General features: G+C 52.9%; 1 protein-coding gene across 1 annotated transcript; it reads left to right on the top strand.

The window, feature by feature from the left end:
* Positions 1-7,861: 7,861 nt before the first annotated feature.
* Positions 7,862-17,987, top strand: F9 (coagulation factor IX). Its single transcript, XM_084213187.1, has 8 exons — positions 7,862-7,949; positions 9,547-9,710; positions 10,034-10,058; positions 11,815-11,928; positions 13,490-13,618; positions 14,986-15,224; positions 15,661-15,784; positions 17,338-17,987. The coding sequence occupies exons 1-8, from the start codon at positions 7,883-7,885 to the stop codon at positions 17,883-17,885; spliced, it is 1,410 nt and encodes a 469-aa protein (XP_084069313.1). The 5' UTR covers positions 7,862-7,882; the 3' UTR covers positions 17,886-17,987.
* Positions 17,988-18,837: the final 850 nt, after the last annotated feature.

The following is an 18,837-nucleotide window of genomic DNA, read 5'->3' as shown; positions in this document are numbered from 1 at the left end:
AAAATACAACACAGATCTCCTTCACATAGATTACATTTCCCTTAATCCACAGTGGAAGGAAGGAAGGAAATTTTTCCTTCTATAATTCACTACTCAATCTAATTCTTTGTGATTTCTTTCAGATAACATAAACAATCCATAAAATTTGTGATTCTCTGCATACATTCGAAACCCAGCAGGTTTAGTCACTGTTCTATTTGCATTAGCTTGAAGCATAAACACCAAAGACTTGAAAGAATCTCTATTCAGAGCAGGTAAAAAAAAATAAGGCAGAAAAAGAAAACAGTAACAAAAATAACTCCTTCCCTCTGCATCCTAATGCAAACCTAAATTCATTTTTATTTCAAGGCACTGGCAGTTTTCTGCTGTTCAATGTACCACAGAGGCTATAGGACAGAAGATTACTGAGATCTGCCATATTCTATGCAATGGAAAGGAGAGAAATGTTCGGGGCTCTTGACAGATTATTCACACATTTAAGCACCAGCAGAATCAAGATACATCAAATTTGCATGGCAAAAACAATGGCTCCTTTTCAGAAGGGCTTGTTTCAGTTCAAAGTTTCCTCTCATTTGCAATAATTAACCAGCAGCGAGGTTGATCATGTCATTCAGGCTGTGCAGAACATTTGCATCTCCTCGAGTGGGTGAGAAGGTGCTCCAGGAAGCCCCTGCAGAATAAATCTTTCATCAGGCTCTGCTGCTCCTGAGGTGGATCAGCAGCAGCCCAGCTCCCCCAGCAGAGGCTGAAGGACAAAGATCAGATGGATGAGACAGAGCTGCTCTGGGGCTTCAGCAGAACCCAAACCCTGTGTTCCCATGTTTGGGCTTTGTTTCACATTCCCCTGCAAGGACCTGCGCCTCTGCTCCAGCTGGGAGTGGATCTTCCACCCCAAAACCTCTGCCCTCGATGGGCAAGGGAGTGGCCCAGATAAACCCTGACTTTGTGATCAGAGGTGCAGCTTTGTCCCCTTCCCCCCCAGCCCTGCCTGCTGTCCCCCCCAGTTGCAGGTTTTGCTTTAAAGCTCTTTTTAAACCACTTCTTCCTCCCCTGTCCCCCATCCCTGCTGCTCCTGGGCAGTTTCCAAACTCTGCTCTTGCTCTCAGGTGAGGAACTTGTCTTCAAATCCCAGCCCCTGTTTATTTATTACCACTTTATACATTCCTGCTCTTACATCACTGTTCTCTTCCTCCTGTAGGACACAGAACTTGGATTTTAAAAAGCCAAACCACAGCAAAGCCCCCCACAAGATCTTGTCTCAGTCTTGTAGAATGTCTCACACTGGCAAGGTGGAGATTTGCTCTTTTCTGAACTTAGGGGTTTTGTGACTTTTAAGAGGAAATCAGAGGAAAAACCTGAATGGACATGGAAAATAAAGATCTGTGCCAGCTCATCTTGCTTAGGCTTCTGCAGAGCCTGTGCTGGGGAAAAGGTGTTACTCAGATTTAACTCTGCATAAATTTCTGGGTGGCTCAGGCTCCTTCTCCAGATAAAGACAAACTTCCCCCGTGCCCAGGCAGGATGGTGTGGAAGGAATCCCCAGGGAGAGGTGGGAGCCAGGGCTGGCAGGGTGGGGAGGGTGTCGGAGCTGCCAGGCTGGCTGGGAGCAGGCACAGACCCCAACCTCAGGGCTGCACAAGGTCTCCCACAATGAAATCCTTTCCCAAATTACTCCACTTTGGTCTGTTTCAGCTTTAGTGGCACACACCTCAGTTTGTTTGTCTCTGATGAGTTTGTCACTGTTGAGAGCAAAAAGGAAGGCACAAATGGCATTTGGAACTTTCACTAGACAGATTAGAAGCATCAATTAAAGCTCATCTGATTTCAGGCACGATAATTTGTTTTCCTTCATTCTGCCATCAACAATTTGCTGCCACCTTCTCCTTTCCAGGAGCCTGAGTGCAGCAGCCCCTGGCAAGGGCTCAGCTCCAGCACCAGGGTGCCCTGGCACAGAGAGGAGGGAGCTGGACCCTCCAGCTGGAGGGTGACTTCACCAGCTGAAATACAGATTTTGGAGGGGGGACATGGTGCACTTTGAAATCCTATTCTATAATCACAACTTGCTTCTGCTCACTACTGTGTGAGAACTCTTTGAAAGTTTTAAAGCTTTTTTGAGAAAGAAAAGGCACAGGTATTTGGATCATCTCACTTTTTTTTGGAGAAAAAGTTTCCTCAGCTTGCCCAAACTTAAGTTATTGTCCTCTGAGATTCCAGCAGGCTGTTTCCTACACAGCTAAAGGGAAAGACAGAACCTGAAATGGAGCAATAAAGCCCCAAAGGCCCCACATCTGCAGATGAAGAGCAGGAAGCACATGGAGAGCCCCAGGTGGAGCAGCTCGGTGGGTCTGCCCCAGAAATGCCAGCGCTGCTCCAACAGGGAGCCATGAGAAAGACCCACAGAAATCTGTAAGGAAAAGGAGCTTTAAAGGAGGAAACAAACCCAAGGCCTCTTTCTGGCTGCACTACAGAGAAGACAGAAGTGCTGATCATTTTCCCAAACACTGTAATCTGAAGTGGCATTTTCTGTTCCTTTTTAATCAAATGGATTGTTTCCCTCCTTAGAATGGTGCTGAGCCTTTTAACACTGCTGCAGAGCCAAGACACTGCTAATAAATATTTAAAGTCTCAGAGCTTTAAGTGAAAAGAAGGATTTGTTGGATAATATTTCATTTCCCTTAAACTGTTTATTCACCATTAAAATTGAAAATTTTAATTTTATGGGGATTGCTCAGAGAGCTGATGTTCAGACATTTCCACAAAAAACCCACAAGTCAGGAAGGCAGTCTATAAATAACCACCTTGGAAATAAACTTCTGTGATTTGGACACAACCCAGATGAGATTTTCAAGCGTGTTGTAAATTACCCACAGCCAGGGCACAGGTCAGAAGTATTTCCTAGCACTGAGCTTCATTCCTCACACTCACCTGGCAGCACTGGTTACACCTGGAGCAGAGAGCCCTGAGGGTCAGTGTTGCTCACCTCCACCCCTGGGGGGGTTATTTATTTTATTTTATTTTATTTTTTCCTGTGCTGCCAGAGCTGCTTTGTCTCCTGGCCTTGCACTAGTGCAAATGATCAAATGCAGGAGGATGAACCCAAACTTTGGTGCCTGCTTTGCACCAGAGAGTGGAGCCCTCCCCTGCAAGGGTCCTGGCAGATGCTGGCATGGCAGGGGGTGCCCGCCCTGTACCCCAAGGAAATCAGCCTCTGAGGCTGCCCTGGGCACCAGCTGCCATCCCCTGAGCCTCAGAGCAGTGCCCAGAGCAGTCTGGCTCCTCTCCTGCTGAATTTGCTGCACTGGCTCTGGGAGCAGCCCCGGTGAGCAGCAGCAGCAGCACTGCAGGGCACTGGGTCAGGAGCAAGAGGAAGCCCAAGCAGGTCCCAGAAACACCAGCCCATGGTGAGCTGCTCATGGTGTCACAAACACCAGCCCATGGTGAGCTGCTCGTGGTGTCACAGAAACACCAGCCATGGTGAGCTGCTCATGGTGTCACAAACACCAGCCCATGGTGAGCTGCTCGTGGTGTCACAAACACCACCCATGGTGAGCTGCTCGTGGTGTCACAGAAACACCAGCCCATGGTGAGCTGCTCATGGTGTCACAAACACCAGCCCATGGTGAGCTGCTCATGGTGTCACAGAAACACCACCCATAGTGAGCTGCTCGTGGTGTCACAGAAACACCAGCCCATGGTGAGCTGCTCATGGTGTCACAGAAACACCACCCATGGTGAGCTGCTCATGGTGTCACAGAAACACCAGCCCATGGTGAGCTGCTCGTGGTGTCACAGAAACACCACCCATGGTGAGCTGCTCATGGTGTCACAGAAACACCAGCCCATGGTGAGCTGCTCGTGGTGTCACAGAAACACCAGCCCATGGTGAGCTGCTCGTGGTGTCACAGAAACACCACCCATAGTGAGCTGCTCGTGGTGTCACAGAAACACCAGCCCATGGTGAGCTGCTCATGGTGTCACAAACACCAGCCCATGGTGAGCTGCTCATGGTGTCACAGAAACACCAGCCCATGGTGACCTGCTCGTGGTGTCACAGAAACACCAGCCCATGGTGAGCTGCTCGTGGTGTCACAGAAACACCAGCCCATGGTGAGCTGCTCATGGTGTCACAAACACCACCCATGGTGAGCTGCTCATGGTGTCACAGCCTCTGACAGGCTGGGGTCTCAGAGAGGGGCTGCAGCCAGAGCAGGGCTCGTCCCCAGGCGTGCTGGGGGCAGGGCAGGGCAGGCTCTGCAGCCCCTCTCTGCATCCCCACTGCCCCAGGGCAGCCAAGAGCCCTGGGGAGGGCTCGCAGTGCCTCCAGCTGTCTCTGCAGCCCAGCAGCTGGAAGGGATGCTCTAAAACCACACTGATCAACAGAGAACAGGCTTTGAGTGCCACTGCTTCAAGTACCTGTGACTCAGGGAGATTGGAGGTGTCAATTAGGGAGGCACAGCTCAGAAACATCCCTGTCTCTTCTCTGCACATCCTCCCCTTGGATTTTAGTGTTGATACCACAGACAGTTCTGTCCCTAAAGTCAAGAAGGCAAACTATAAAGAGCAGGAAGAAAAGGAGGTGAGAAAAGTGAATAGGACACAAGGATGCCCTGAGACAAGGAGAGGATAAAAACTACAGATGAAATATGATTAGGCAATGAAAAGGAACAAGGGAGTAGACACAAATGTTGCCTTAGAAAATGGGCAGAAGAGCACTGAATGCTGCTACCTGAGCTCAGTGTTAGGTGCGGGAGCTTTGGCTGTGCTGGGTTTGGCTGTGCTGGTTGAGACTCATTTCACCCCAGCCTGAGCTACCCAAGAATAAAGTCTGATGTATAATGTGACCTGTCAACTGAGGCTGCTTTTCTTTAGAAAGGGAGAGAAAGAGAGAGACACCTCCCTCCTCCAGCAGCATCAGAGCCAGGCACAGTGAGTGCTCCCTGCCAGCAGAGAAGGAATCGGGCTCAGCTGGACCAGCCTGGGGCAGGACAAGCTCTGTCTCACACACGTGCCTGGCCTGACAGGGCTGCAGTCATCTCGTGCCAAGGCACAGCAGCAAGCCAGATTTTCAGCTTATATTTAATTTAGCTCTTTCTCTGTACGCTGAGTTTGAGCCTGGTGATCTTCCTGACCTGTCCAAACCTGCAGGAGCTGAGCTCTCTTTCATGGCTGTATCAGACTCTGAGGTGGAGATGGGCAATTCTAAATTTAGAGTGGCTTCAGCAGCACGCTGGGGCTGCCCATGCTTGCACTCTGCCTTCTGAAAAGATGATGACCAAACCAAATCCAGATTTCCTTTTAATCTGGCCTCTTTTGAATCAAACTGCAAGGAAAGATACTAAAGCTGCTGCTGGGAAACGTGCTGCTCCATGAATTAGTAATTGTGTTTATCTTCTGCATTGGGGATTTTTTGCCTGTGTTGCTGTTTTCTCCCTGCCACTCAACGTGAGGAGCTTTTATTTGAATGAGACTGTTTCAAAGCACTTTTACACCCATGTAGAGTCAGGCACTTGTTTACTTTCTGACAGTTATTTACTTCCTGTAAATATTTCACAGCCACAGGACCTCCCAGATGAAAGCAGAGTTTGCTCTGTGCTCCTGTTCAGGAGTCTAATTAAAACCAGAATAAAATGGGAGGGCCGGAGCTCGGTGCCAACTGCAATGGATGGATAGAGGGAATTCAGCAAGGGAGCCTCTGCTTGGCACCATTATTGAGGCACAAAACAGAGGGAAAGTGCCCAACTCCCAGCTGAAAGCCCTGGGAGGGGAGAGGGAGAGCAGCAGTGCTCCTGTCAGACCCTGCTGCCGGCACTGAGGGGCTGATCCTCGATTCCCTTGGGCAGAGCCCCCGGCACAGGGCTGGGGGCAGCCGCAGCACCCGGGGTGCCCCTGACCCCAGAGCCCCTGGAGAGCTCAGGGCACCCCGGGCAGGTGTGATCCCTGGTGGCCAGGCACACCTGAGTGTCCAGCAGACTTTTTCCAGAGCTGGCACTTTCTGCAGGACGTTAATCATTACAGGGACAGGCAGCCCTGGCAGGACTGTGCTCTGCTGCCTTTGTGCTTGCAGAATTCCCACATCCAGAGCTGCAGAGAAACCAGCCACTCCAAAGTAATCACATAAAGAGTAGGAAAAAATAAAGATCAAGCACTACTTCCCCTGGTCTGGCTTTTTTGTTTTTTTTTTAGAAATAGCTTGTTTGCTCTTGGTTAAGGAATGATTTCTTACCACAGCTGTCTACAGAGCAAGGCCAAATTGCTTCAGGTTTGGAATGAGGATTTTTCACTTAAAAGTGCATTTGGATACCAGGGAGATTATGAACAATCCTTTAACACAATTTCAAGCCATCAGGCTGTTTAACATTATTGATCAGTGCAGGCAGAGCGCATTTTTTTAAAAATCTATCAGATTAAAATGGAAATAGATTTCTGGTTCTGACTGCCCACAAGCTTCACTTCCCCTGGCAGCAGAGCTCCCCTGAAGGAGGGCAGCCCCCAGGTCTGAGGGGTGACCCTGCCAAGCTGCCCTGCAGCCCTGCCAGCCCAGCAAAAGTGTGGGATGCTTCAGCTCCACCAAAAAAGGGATATCTCACTAAAAAACCACATCACACCAGAAGGGACATCTCCCAACAGCTCATTGCCACAGCAAACCTACTCCACAGGCAGGAAGATCACCTGGGTGTTATTTTAAACACTCTTCTTGTGAGAACATTGAACACCAAGTCAGAATAGATCCAGATCTGATCCACGCCACCCACCCCGACCCAAAGCTTTCATCTCTGAGGGGCCCGTGCTGGGATCACAGTTCTCAGGATTCGTTTGCAAAATAAATAAAAAGAAGCACTTTGCTTTCAAATTAGTGCCCCAGAAGTTGACAGCAATAGTAGTACACAACAGAAATTGTTTGTATTAATAGCTGTGCTTATTCTAATGATGTTGGCATTCTCTGTGAAGATTAATTGGTAATAATGCTGCAAAAACTATTGCACAAGAAATATGCACCATAAACCTAAAATAATTTGACTGACCTAAGTTCTAAAGTAAAATATTTACAGTAATGAGATTCTAATTATCCTTTGTTATGGCAGCTATTCTCCCCACTCCTCTTTAGTGATAGGAGATGTATTGTTTCAGCATTTTAGCCCCATTTATTTTCTCACATTTGCATCTCCACACGCACAGAAAATGAGAGGCGATCATTACCTTCTTCACTTTGCATTCAATTTACATCAACAGCACATTACCTCATCCTAACTCATTTATCAACCCCAGAAATTTGATAACAAAAGCTACTGTCAGTGATGAATAAAGATCCTTTCAAATGGAGCAAGAAGAAACAAGATGAATTACAGGTTTCAGGACTTTTTGTTTGCTCAAGAAAAGGAAGATAAAGGATTTTTTTTCCACCTAGACAAGAGGGATCTCACGAGGCTGCAACTCACATTCAGCATCTCCTCTTCACCTGCTGGGTGTGTGCTGCACACAGAGGCAACCCCAAATCCATGAGCCATAAATGTCTGCACCCTCTGCCTCACAAAGGAAAAGTTCCTCATTTTCTGGACTGAGGGCACAGAATTTACGGGTCATAAGCTCGAGGAGAAGCTTTCCCAAGCACGCTGAGGCCTCAGAGCAGGGAGTGGTGCTGCAGCCTGGAGACAGCAGCACCGCAGGGCACAGCCCTGTCCCTGTCCCATCCCTGTCCCATCCCTGTCCCTGCAGTGCCACCAGCACAGCCTGCCCGGAGGTGGCAGAGCAGCAGCTGCCTCTGCTGGGCACTGGGACGCCTGGGGACCTTAAACCCAGGGCTGGCCAGAGCAGTAAACAAGAGCTGCCCTTTGAACCACCCAGCGAGCTCGGCGCTGTCAGAGCGGCCCGGGCAGCGGAGAAGATGGCACAGGGCCCCCTCACGCTCTCCTTGTGCCTGCTGGGAGCTTGGCTGGCTGCTGCAAACACGGGTGAGTGCACCTCAAACCAGCAAACCCCTCGCTCTCGGGCACAGGTGTTACAGACAGGGCTGGGGACAGTCTGTCTGTCCCTTGGAGTGGGACAGCTCGTGCAGCCTGGGGAGGGAGCAGCTCAGAGGCGCTGCTGCGTGTCACTGCTCCTCTCCAAAGCCTGCTCTTTGCTGGGGGAAGGAAAGAATGGCTTTTATGCTGATTTTATACAGCATGTGTCACAGGGATTAATTTTCAGAATGGATTTTTCCTTAGGTTTTTGCATCTTTAGGGTTTCAGAGCTCGATTCAGCCATTTCAGGAGGCACACACAGAAGGGGAGAAGGGGAGAGCGCTGCTGGGGGAGTGACAGTCACACCTCTTTGTGTGCCCTCACTTTGTCCTGGAGAGCAAACAAGTGCTCACATCCATAAAACTCTCATTGGATTTGCCACTGCCAGGATTGTTTAAAGGCAAGCCCAGCATGGCTTTAACAAAGCCTGTGGGATGCAGCCAGGGCTGGGGCAGGAGAGAGCAGCTGATGGATGTGGGCAATCACACACAGTAATGCAGGCTGCTGATTTATCTGCAGCAGCAACACTCCCAGCAGAGGCTGCTTCACATCCAGTGGGAGCTCCTGTTTCCTGCAAGGCTGCCCTTTCTTCTTTCATTAAAACATCGCTGGAAACAGGTTAAAAAAAGGCTCTTTCCAAAATGTTTGCTCACCAATGAAAAGGGAGCAGAACCTCAGATTTTTGCCACTCCCCACCCAGGTGTACCCCCTATAAAATCCAATGTACAGGACAGGTGCCCTGCCAGCACCTGCGTCACTGTCTCAGATGGTGGTTCAGAAGCTGGTAAATGGTGTGGGAGTGTATTCTCAGGGTGAGGGTGGTTCCCAGCCCCCAGGGTCATTCCTGCCACCCCACAGAGTGACCCTGCACATTCAGTCCCAATCAAGTTTTGCATTGTGGAAGGTGGACACAAACAGCCTGCTGAGGAGGTGGCCCAGGGGGTGAGGAAGGCTCACCCCTGCCTGCAGGAGATGCTGGGACCCAGGGCCATGGGCAAGGATGAAGAGGAGGGAGAGGAGGAATTGCCCCTTGCTGCCAAGGGCCACAGCTCTGCAGGGGCAAGTGGCCAGCACAGGCACACTGGGCAGGACAGGCTCTGTGGCCAAACAGGACCTCACAGGCAGCAGCATGAAAAAGCCCATTGTTTTCCCCTCTCAAACAGCTTATTCCAGTCTGTGCATCTGTGATGGGAGATTCTCACACCATCTGCTTTTGGGTATTTTAAGCATCAAACTTCAGCTTCCCAATCACCCTTTTGCCATCAGCCATTCTATTGACTGTTTTGACTTTTGGCTCTGCAGCTTTGATCCTTTGGGTTGGGCTGAGGTGGGGCAATGAAGAGAGCTCAGAGTGACAGTGCTGGACTGTCTCTGGCCATGGGCAGTGGGGTGCACACCTGGAAGGGTTTGTTTGCTGGGGGAGCAGAGCCCAGCCCGTGTCTCTGGCCATGGGCAGTGGGGTGCCCCCTGGCAAGGCTCCTTTCCTGGGGGAGCAGAGCCCACCCAGCCCAGCCCAGCCCAGCCCAGCCCTGCCTGTCCTTCCCAGTGTTCCTGGGCAGCAGAGAGGCCAGCTCGGTGCTGCAGAGGCAGCGCAGAGCCAACTCCAACCGGCTGGAGGAGGTGATCCCTGGCAACCTGGAGAGGGAGTGCATCGAGGAGAAGTGCAGCTATGAGGAGGCCCGAGAGGTGTTTGAGAACGAAGAGAAAACGGTGAGTGCCTGCTGCTCTAACCCAGCCCTGACCCTGACTTGTTCCCTCCGGCCGGGCACGGGGGCAGGAGGAGGCAGCAGCCAGGAGAAAACCTGCAGGGCCAAGGGCAGCCTCTGGCACGGCTGGTTCCCATTTGTGCCCCTTCACCTGGGCTGGGGAGCTGCTTTAAAACCTTTATCAGTCACCACTGGGATATATATGGAGGTGGTGGTTTCCCTGCAAGTCTTTCCCTTCAGCTTTGGAGCCATCCAGGTACTGCTTCAGCCAGGCAATTGGAAAACAATTGGAAAACAAAGGAAACTTTTTCTCTTTTCCCTTTGCAGATGCAGTTTTGGCAAACATACGTTGGTAAGAGCTGCTTCCTTCACATTCTAATGCTTAATACTCCTCTCTCAGTGCATACAGACCTGATGTTTCTGTAACAAATGTGTTCCAGCATCCAGGAACTGTAAGGGCAGAGCCACTCAGAGCTTGCACTCCAAATCCTGCAGTGCCCAGCCTGGGTCTGTCCCAGTCCCACTGGCACAGAAATGGCTAGCCAAAAAAAAAAAAAAAAAAAAAAAAAAAAAAAAAAAAAGACGCCTTAGCATTTTATTTGTTCAAGCAGGGTTTTTCTGAACAAATTTCAAAAACCTCACGGAACAAAACCAGTTCAGGCAGACTGCTGGATCTCGTTGAGCCCAGGTCATGCTCTGGGCTTCAGTTTCAGCTGTGCCACAGAGTAAAATACCACAGCAATAATTAACACCCCTTCAGCCAACAGCAAATGCTCTGTTCTGAAGCAGAGATCTCCAGATAAGGCACAGCCTTGTGAAGGCACAGCGTGAATCCCTAGAAATGCCATATTAAAGTGGAGACTCAACATGATCATAGCAAACAGCTGTTTGCAATTCACACCCTTACTTCACTGCTTTCTTTCCACATCTCCTTCTTCCTTTTCAGCCTCCATCCCCAACGACTCCTTGGTCCCTTAACAAAACGATTTCAATGCCCACTACACCATCTGAAACTAATTTTGAGGACATTTCAATAAATGAACTGTTTGGTAGATTGGCAGAGTGCCCAGAACATCTCACTAAAAAGCCTTAAATAATTCAGATTACTCAGTCCAGACTATAAAATAAAAACATTACATTTGCATTGTAGGACTGTCCTCTGAAAAAACGACTGATGAAACTCAGCACTGCATTTGTTTCCCTGCCACTGTAACAAATTGGCTCATCAAAAATTAGGAATGCCACCTATTCCTCTGTCATCTGGGGTGCCTGCTTTGCTGTTCAGAGTGCAGCCCACAGGAGCTCAGCCCTGCACAGCCCTGGGCCCCAGCTGCCATCCTCACTCAGAGCCCCCAGCAGGACTCAGACAAGCCCAAACCATTTTGTTCCTGTTTCCATTTTGCATTCCAGCCCTTTCCTGAAAGCCCCACGGGCTGCCACACCATCCTGCCCCTTCCCAATGCCTTGGCAAAGACACTTCCAAGGGCATTCCCCATCGTTTAACATCCCCAACTTTGCAATATGAGTGTTTCCATTAAAGCCTCAGGTTCTCAGCTGGAGCTGGGAAAATAAAAGCCCTGGCCCATGGGGAGAAATCTAGATCTAGAGCAGGTAACAGTAGTGCAGGACTGAGAAAGAAAGAGCAGCAGGAAGGTTCTCAGTCCTGACACCAGACAGGTCTCCACACCCCTGTGGGCAGACCCAAGCTTTCACAGAGCAGCCCAAATGTTAAAACAGCCCAGAGCAGGATACCCAAAGCACTCCTGAAGCAGCAAACCCAGCACACCTGTCCAACCTGGCCAAGCCACGAGGTGCTGCTGAGATGCTGCAGGAGGGTGACTGCAGAGGGGTTCTCTGAGCTGGGCAGGGCTGACCCACAGGGGACAGGGGACACAGCCCTGGCTGACCCACAGGGGACAGGGGACACAGCCCTGGCTGACCCACAGGGGACACAGCCCTGCTGTGCTGCCCCAGTGCTGCCCTGGGTGTCGCACACTCAGCTGCCAGGACCTGGCTGTTCCCCGTCCCAGGGAGGAGCTGTGCTGGCTCTGGCAGGGCTGTGGTGGGTGTTCCCCCTGTGTTTGCTAACTCTGTGTGTTCTCTCCAAGATGGGGATCAGTGCAACCCCAACCCGTGCAAAAACGGGGCCGTTTGCAAGGACCAGATCAACTCCTACGTGTGCTGGTGCCCAGCTGGCTACGAGGGCAAGAACTGTGAGATAGGTACGTCCAGGGCTGCTGCAGGGCCCTGCTGGGATCAGCGGGGCAGGGTCACCCTCTGGGGCTGGCTGACACCCACCCTGCTGGGTTGGAAGGCAGGGAGGTGTAAAGGCAGCCTGCTGGCCCTGGGGATGGCAGGGGGACACACCTGGGGACAGCAGTGGCTGTCTCTGGTCCTGCCCAGCCCCCAGAGCAGCCCCAGCTCCCCTCTGCTGAGCACCTGCTCTCAGGCAGGGCTCAGTGGAGACTCGGGCTCAAGGTCTCCTGTTCAGCTGTGGCTGCCAGGGCAAATGTTGACACAGAGCCCTTCCTTTATGTCCCAAAAGCACAAACCTTGCTGGCACTGCTCAGTCAGGGACAAGCTGCTCGCCTGCTGAGAGCAGAGCTCCCCACAGACCCCACGGAACCCCCTGTCCCCCTCCCCTTTCTCATGCCAGGCTGAGCAGCAGGTGCTGGGCAGGGCAGGACCATCCTGACTGCCTCTCAATGGCACTCTGCTTAATTCATAATTACAATTATCAGCAGCAACCTTGATTCTGGAGGCAAATAAAAGGCAAATATTTTCCTGATGGGTTGAGGAGTTTATGAAAACCAAACAGCTGATAATTTTAGCAAGAGGGATATTCAGCTCTCATAATCAGGGGCTGTGCAACTCGCATAATGTGCTAGACTCGCTGCACTAATAAAAGATTCTCTTTCTAGTTGTATTTCTGCTCTGGCAAGAGAGGAGTGTACGTTAAAAAGAGCATTTCAAAGTTGCATCAAATTTAAATAGTCTCATTGCAGATTTCTTGGGGAAGTGAGGAGCAAAAATAGAGCTGGAAGTGAGGCGTGAAGAAGAGCTCTGTAAAAATAGTAAATGATGGCATTAAAATGGCTACAGGAAGGGAGGTGTCCTTGAGGAAGTAGGAGTGGAGTTAATCTGCTGTGAAGGTATTTGAAAACTCACTGGGAATTGCAAGGGCCTCTGCAGGCTTGTGGTTCCCCCCCTGCAAGGTGCTGCCCCCCCAGAGGAGCGAGGGCTGGGTGCAAGGGATGGAAACCTGGCTCTGCCTCGGGCTGTTCCATCGCCCATCCTGCTGGAAGGGCTCCTCCAGGCCAGGCTGGGTGCCTCAGGGGCAGCACAAGGCTTGTCTTGAAGTTTGGAGCCCAGCAACAAGCCCAGCACAAAGCCCTGCTTGGGAGCAGGGTTTGCTCCAGTCTGTACAGGCTGCTCTCCCCCACTGCCAAAAGCACAAAAGTGGGGAAATCACGTGGCTTGTTACCAAATATTTGCAGGAGTCCTGCAGGGTCAGGTGCCACATTTCAGCCAGCATGCAGCTGTTGGAGGCAGGAGGCTGTGCCAGGGCTCTGGGGGCTCTGTCAGCTCCCCAGCCTGCCCACTGCTCCTGCACTGGGAACAGGGACAGGACTGCCCTGCTTCCCCAGCTCCTTGCACATCCCCCTCAGCTCTCCACAGTCTGGGTCAGCCACGGCTTACCGAGCCCAAACCCCCAGCCTCAGCAGATCTCTGACCAGCTGGCTTTCAAAAGAGCTCTCACTGTTTCATTTTCATTTCTTTCAGACTTCACTTGTGCTATTAAGAATGGAGGCTGCAAGCACTTCTGCAGTCATCAGCCCCCACAGAGGGTTGTGTGCTCCTGTGCCCCTGGCTACAAACTGCATGAAGATGGAAAGTCCTGTGTACCTACAGGTTAGCTTCTAAACTGCTTTTCAGAGATTTGGGTTAAAGTTTTCAAGGCCTTGTCCTGGATTTAGTGCAGTGCTTGAGGCTGCAGCTTCACAAAGGGTCCCCAGCTTTTCCCTGCCCCTAGACCATTCCAATACCTATAAACACACTGGCACATGCAGACCCAACCCACCACAACACAGCAAGTTAGTGGGCATGAGCATCTCAGAAGCACATCTGAGAAGAGATTGAGCAGATAAATATTTTGTCATCTGAAATCAGTTTACCATTTGATGCTATGACATTTCTAGCAGCTGGCTGCAGCTGGCTGCACACCCCAGCTCACATGCAGGTACCTGCACAGGGCAGCTCTGTTAGCTGCAGCAGGGAGCACTGACCTCCTGAAAGGGCTGGCTGCCCTTTCAGTTTGGGAAGGATCCTGGGCTGGGAATCCTGTGAACAGAGGATTACATCCTGTGTTGCCCAACATGCTGTATCACTTTCACTGGACCAGAAAGGTTTACAGTTAGCATGAAGATTGTCTTTCAGGTTGGGTAATTGTCCTTCCTGCAAAAGCTTTGTTGGCTCTGAAACCTTCATTTCATAGGCTGAGCCTGCAGGTACCACTTTCCATCACTCAACACTCATTTGAGTCCTGTCCCTAAAGTGAACTGTTTAAAAATAAAGGATGACATCTCAGTAGGCCACACTCACATCTGATTTTACACTAATGTTTGTTTGCTCAGTGCTTCTGAGAGCTTTTCAGATGAAAGACAATGCCTGGTGCTATTTACTATTTTGACTGCCACCACCAGCAGGAATTCAGCACACACTGCGTGGGAGAGGAATGGGAAGAGCTCGTCTGAAACGAGCCTGCAGATGAGTTCTTCATTAACAGAGGAAATATACAACTCCAGGAAGAGTTTATTAATGTTTTCCTCACCTTGGTGCCAAGCAGGATTATCTGTACAATTGGCAGCTGTTATTTCCTGCCCTGTCCCAGCTGGCTGTTTATTGCTCTGGAGCCACTGCTCTGGAAATGCCCAGCACAGGATTCCCAGGCATGCAGCACACATCCTGCCAAGAGCAGGCACAGCTGCCCCAGCCCATCAGGCACAGGTGCTCCACACAAGCTTTTTTCACTTTTAAAGCTGCTCAGATGTCATTTCCAAAGCCCAGAAACAATCAATGCTTTTGCTCCTTTTCCATACCGCTCGCACCGGGGCTCCAAGGCGCAGGGTGCGCAGGGTGCACATGCTCAGCCCACAGCCCTGAGCTGGTAACCAGCTGTGCTGAGGGGAGGATTTCCCTCCTCCCTCCCTCCCTCCCTCCTCTCCGGTGGCTGTCAGGTGTGCCGCAGCCAGCCCCAGCTGTGACCATTCCTCTCCCAGTGCCATTTCCCTGCGGGAGGATCACGGCTCCCGAGGCCAAGAGGAAGCTGACCCGCTCCATGAACACCTTTGAGCACTGGAACACCACGGGTGAGGAGCCCGAGGAGGGCCCCGAGGAGGGCCAGGACAATGCCACGGAGAGCAGCACGGCCGCCCCCGCCAGGATCACGCCCGTGCTCAGGACGGGCACGCGCGTCGTCGGCGGCTCGGACAGCATGAAGGGAGAGGTGCCCTGGCAGGTACCAGCTCTTTGGCAAACCCTCTGGAACTCTTCTCCAGACCCCACTGCTCCACTCTTTTATACCCCCTGCTCTTACTGGCTACATGTATGGCCTGTTAAGATCAGGCCTGCTTCTGATCTTTAGTAATTGGCCCAGCTGCAACTCACTGGGGGATAAGATCACCTTCCATAGCACCTTCATTCTCCCATTCTGTATCCCCCTACATGAATGTACCAAAAGTAAGCTGAAGGCTGAGGGAAGGGAGTTTTGCAAGGAGCAATGCAACTCATTTTTTGGCTCCATCAGCTGCAGCAGATCATAGAATCACCCAACAGTTTGGGTTGGAAGGAACCTTAAAGATCACCCAGTTCCAACCCCTTGCTGTGACCAGGGCCACCTTCCACTGGTCTGGGCTTACACAAACCCCAGAGCGTGATTTGCCCTGCTCCCACAGGTCCTGCTGGTGAACAGCCAAGGCGAGGGCTTCTGCGGCGCCTCCATCATCAACGAGAAGTGGCTGGTGACAGCAGCACACTGCCTGAAGCCAGGCTACACCCACAACATCACTGCTGTGGCAGGTGAGCCCTGGGCACCAGGGGAGGGACAGGCACGGGGCACTGACCACAGTGATGGGCAGCAGCAGGACACCAGCTGCTGTGGGGCCTGACTCGAGCTGCTGGGGGCACAGAGGCCCCAGCTGAAGCTGCAACACTTCGCCAGCCGGTCCCTGCAGGTGCCACCACCTCCGGCAGGAGCAGTGAGCCGGGTCTGCCTCGGTCCCACAGCCACAGAGCTGCTGGGCCACAGTGTGAGCACAGATCAGCCTGGCCGTGGGCGAGCTCACCTGAGTCAGAGGCTCGTCCAGGCGGCTTTAAAGCCCGGTGGAAGAAGCATTCCCCTCCCTTATATTTCTTTGCTTCCCCACTTTCATCCCTGAACCACATTTTCAGGACCCCAGCCATAGCAAGCATCTCTAACGTAAGAAAAGCCAGCCGAAAGTCTCCCCCGCGTTCGGGCTGCACAAACAGCCTGGGAGGGAGCTGCCATTCCCGCTCTGCCCACAAAAGCCCTCGCCGAGCCCGCAGCACCCGCTCACCTTAGGCTGGCTCCGCAGGATCGGCGGGCGGGGGCCGCGGATGCTGCTCAGCGCCGCCGGTCCCGGAGAGCCCGGGGAGCCCCCGCAGCACGGCCGGAACGCCCCGGGGACTGCGGGACGGCGCTCGGCAGAAGCCATCCTTAATGCTGCTCAGCCTGCGGGGGATGCGGCCCCGGCTGCGGCCCCTCCACCCACCTGAGCGCCCCCTGCCCTCTCCCCACCTGTTACACAAGGCGGGGTGACAGGCGGCCGGCGCCGCTATCAGAGCATCCCGCAGCTGCCCTACGGTACCGCCATCACGGCACCCCGCAGCTGCCGGTACCGGCACCGCCACCAGAGCATCCCGCAGGTGCCGGTACCGCGATTACGGCACCCCGCAGCTGCCGGTACCGGCACCGCCACCAGAGCATCCCGCAGGTGCCGGTACCGCGATCACGGCACCTCGCAGCTGCCGGCAGCGGCCGTGAGCAGCTGAGCCTCGGGCGGGCACCCGTGAGCATCAGCGGTGGCATCGCTGCCCTCCCGTGCCCCATCCTGCCCCGTGGCTCTGGCGGTTTAGAAAGGGGAGGTTAAGGTTTCTTTTCACTAATACATTGTTTATTCTAGAGCAGTATTTTTCAGCAGCTAGTTCTGCCCCTTTTGCTGCACGGGTGACATCCCCTTACCGCTCTCTGAGGGTGCTAAATCCCCAAAACAGCCACTGTGCTGCTAACTCTGGCAAAAGCATCTGTATCTTCGGTGCCTGGCTGGACGATGCGTGCCCGGTGTCACACCTGGATAGTGCCGGGGGCCTGAGATGGGAGGGAACCTGCAGGTGCCTCTGACAAGGAGCCAGCAGCCTGGCCAGAGCAGGCACCTGAGGGCCCAGCCCTCTGCAGCCTCTGGAGCGGCACAGGCCGGCTCCAGCAGGGCACGGTCCCCGGTGCTGCCACAGCCCTCTGCAGCCTCCGGGCCGGGCTGGAGCGGCACAGGCCGGCTCCAGCAGGGCGCGGTCCCCGGTGCTGCCCGGGGACCCAGCCGCGTCGGTGTGTGCAGGTGAACACGACGTCAGGAGCGATGACCACACCGAGCAGCTGCGCAAGGTGGTGAGGCTGCTGCCCCACCCCACCTACAACGCCTCCATCAACGAGTACCACAACGACATCGCCCTCCTGGAGCTGGAGCGGCCGCTCACCTTCAACAGCTACGTGACGCCGGTGTGCCTGGGCAGCCGCGAGTTCACCAACGCGCTGCTGAAGCAGGGCGTGGGCACCGTCAGCGGCTGGGGCAAGGTGCTCTTCGGCGGCCGCCAGGCCACCACCCTGCAGGTGCTCAGGGTGCCCTTCGTGGACCGGCCCACCTGCCTGAAGAGCACCTCCACCAGCATCCTGCAGAACATGTTCTGCGCGGGCTTCCCGACCGGGGGCAGGGACACGTGCGAGGGGGACAGCGGGGGGCCCTACACCACCGAGATCGAGGGCACCTGGTTCCTCACGGGCATCACCAGCTGGGGCGAGGAGTGCGCCCGGCCCGGCAAGTACGGCGTCTACACCAGGGTCTCCAAGTACGTCAAGTGGATCAAGCAAACCACGAGGCTGCCCTGACCCCGGCGAGCGCCGTGCCCTGGGGGAGGCTGCACCGCTGGACTGGGGACATGGGGAGGGACCACGGCAATCCCCGTGGCTTTGAGAGACCATTGCATTTCAGTAAACGTTTCTAGTTGAAACAACTTCTGCTCTTGGAAGGCTAAAGTTGAGAGAATGCAATGAAAATGTGGCAATAAGGAAATAAAAAGCTCTTTTAATGACCCCCGGCTGCATTTCTGAACACACTGGTGCTGCTGTGGTGGTGGAAGTCCCCAAATCCTGAATGCAGAGGTTGGTGGATCAGCAGGGGAATGGCTCACACATGTCCCAGGCCAGTGTGCCACCAGCACTGCCCACAGCTGGCACACAGCAGTGTGGGCAAGAGAAGCCCAGCAGGCACTGGTGCCCCAGCAGCATCCCAGGAGCCCACCAGGGAGGTGAACATGCACAGCAATGCAGCCACAGTGCTCCCAAACAGAGGTTTTTACATGGAGGAGAGGCTGGGAACACCCTGAGCTGTGCTGGGATGGGTGCAGGGGACACTGGGGACACCCTGACCCTGCTGGGATGGGTGAAGGGGACACTGGGGACACCCTGACCCTGCTGGGATGGGTACAGGGGACACTGAGGACACTGAGCTGTTCTGGGATGGGTACTGGGGACACCCTGAGCCAGGGCAGGCTGTCAGCAGCTGCTTGTTCAGACTTCAGTGTGAGTGCTAAGGTGCCTCTGCCACTGCATCCAACAAGAAACTGATTGGATCATCTGCCACTGCTTACCTTCAAATCAAAATGCATGTAAGAAGGCTTTAAGTCGTTCCAAGGAAATGAAATACAACCAACACTGTGAGCATTTTTTTTTCTCTAGAATTATAGCAGATGTGTATTTGAACAGAATTGCATTCTCAGATGGATTTATTTAACAAGTTTTTAATCTTTAAATATAGATTTAACACATTTTTACAGGTACA

This window comes from Fringilla coelebs, assembly GCF_963513975.1.
Source record: "Fringilla coelebs genome assembly, chromosome: 11".
NCBI classification, from domain to species: domain Eukaryota; kingdom Metazoa; phylum Chordata; class Aves; order Passeriformes; family Fringillidae; genus Fringilla; species Fringilla coelebs.
This window is presented reverse-complemented; position numbering and strand designations above follow the sequence as displayed.

Coding starts and splice junctions, on each gene's coding strand:
- F9 (XM_084213187.1), top strand. CDS start 7,883: ATGGCACAGGGCCCCCTCACGCTCTCCTTGTGCCTGCTGGGAGCTTGG. Junction 9,711..10,033: donor TTGAGAACGAAGAGAAAACG/GTGAGTGCCTGC, acceptor TTCCCTTTGCAG/ATGCAGTTTTGGCAAACATA. Junction 13,619..14,985: donor AAAGTCCTGTGTACCTACAG/GTTAGCTTCTAA, acceptor TTCCTCTCCCAG/TGCCATTTCCCTGCGGGAGG.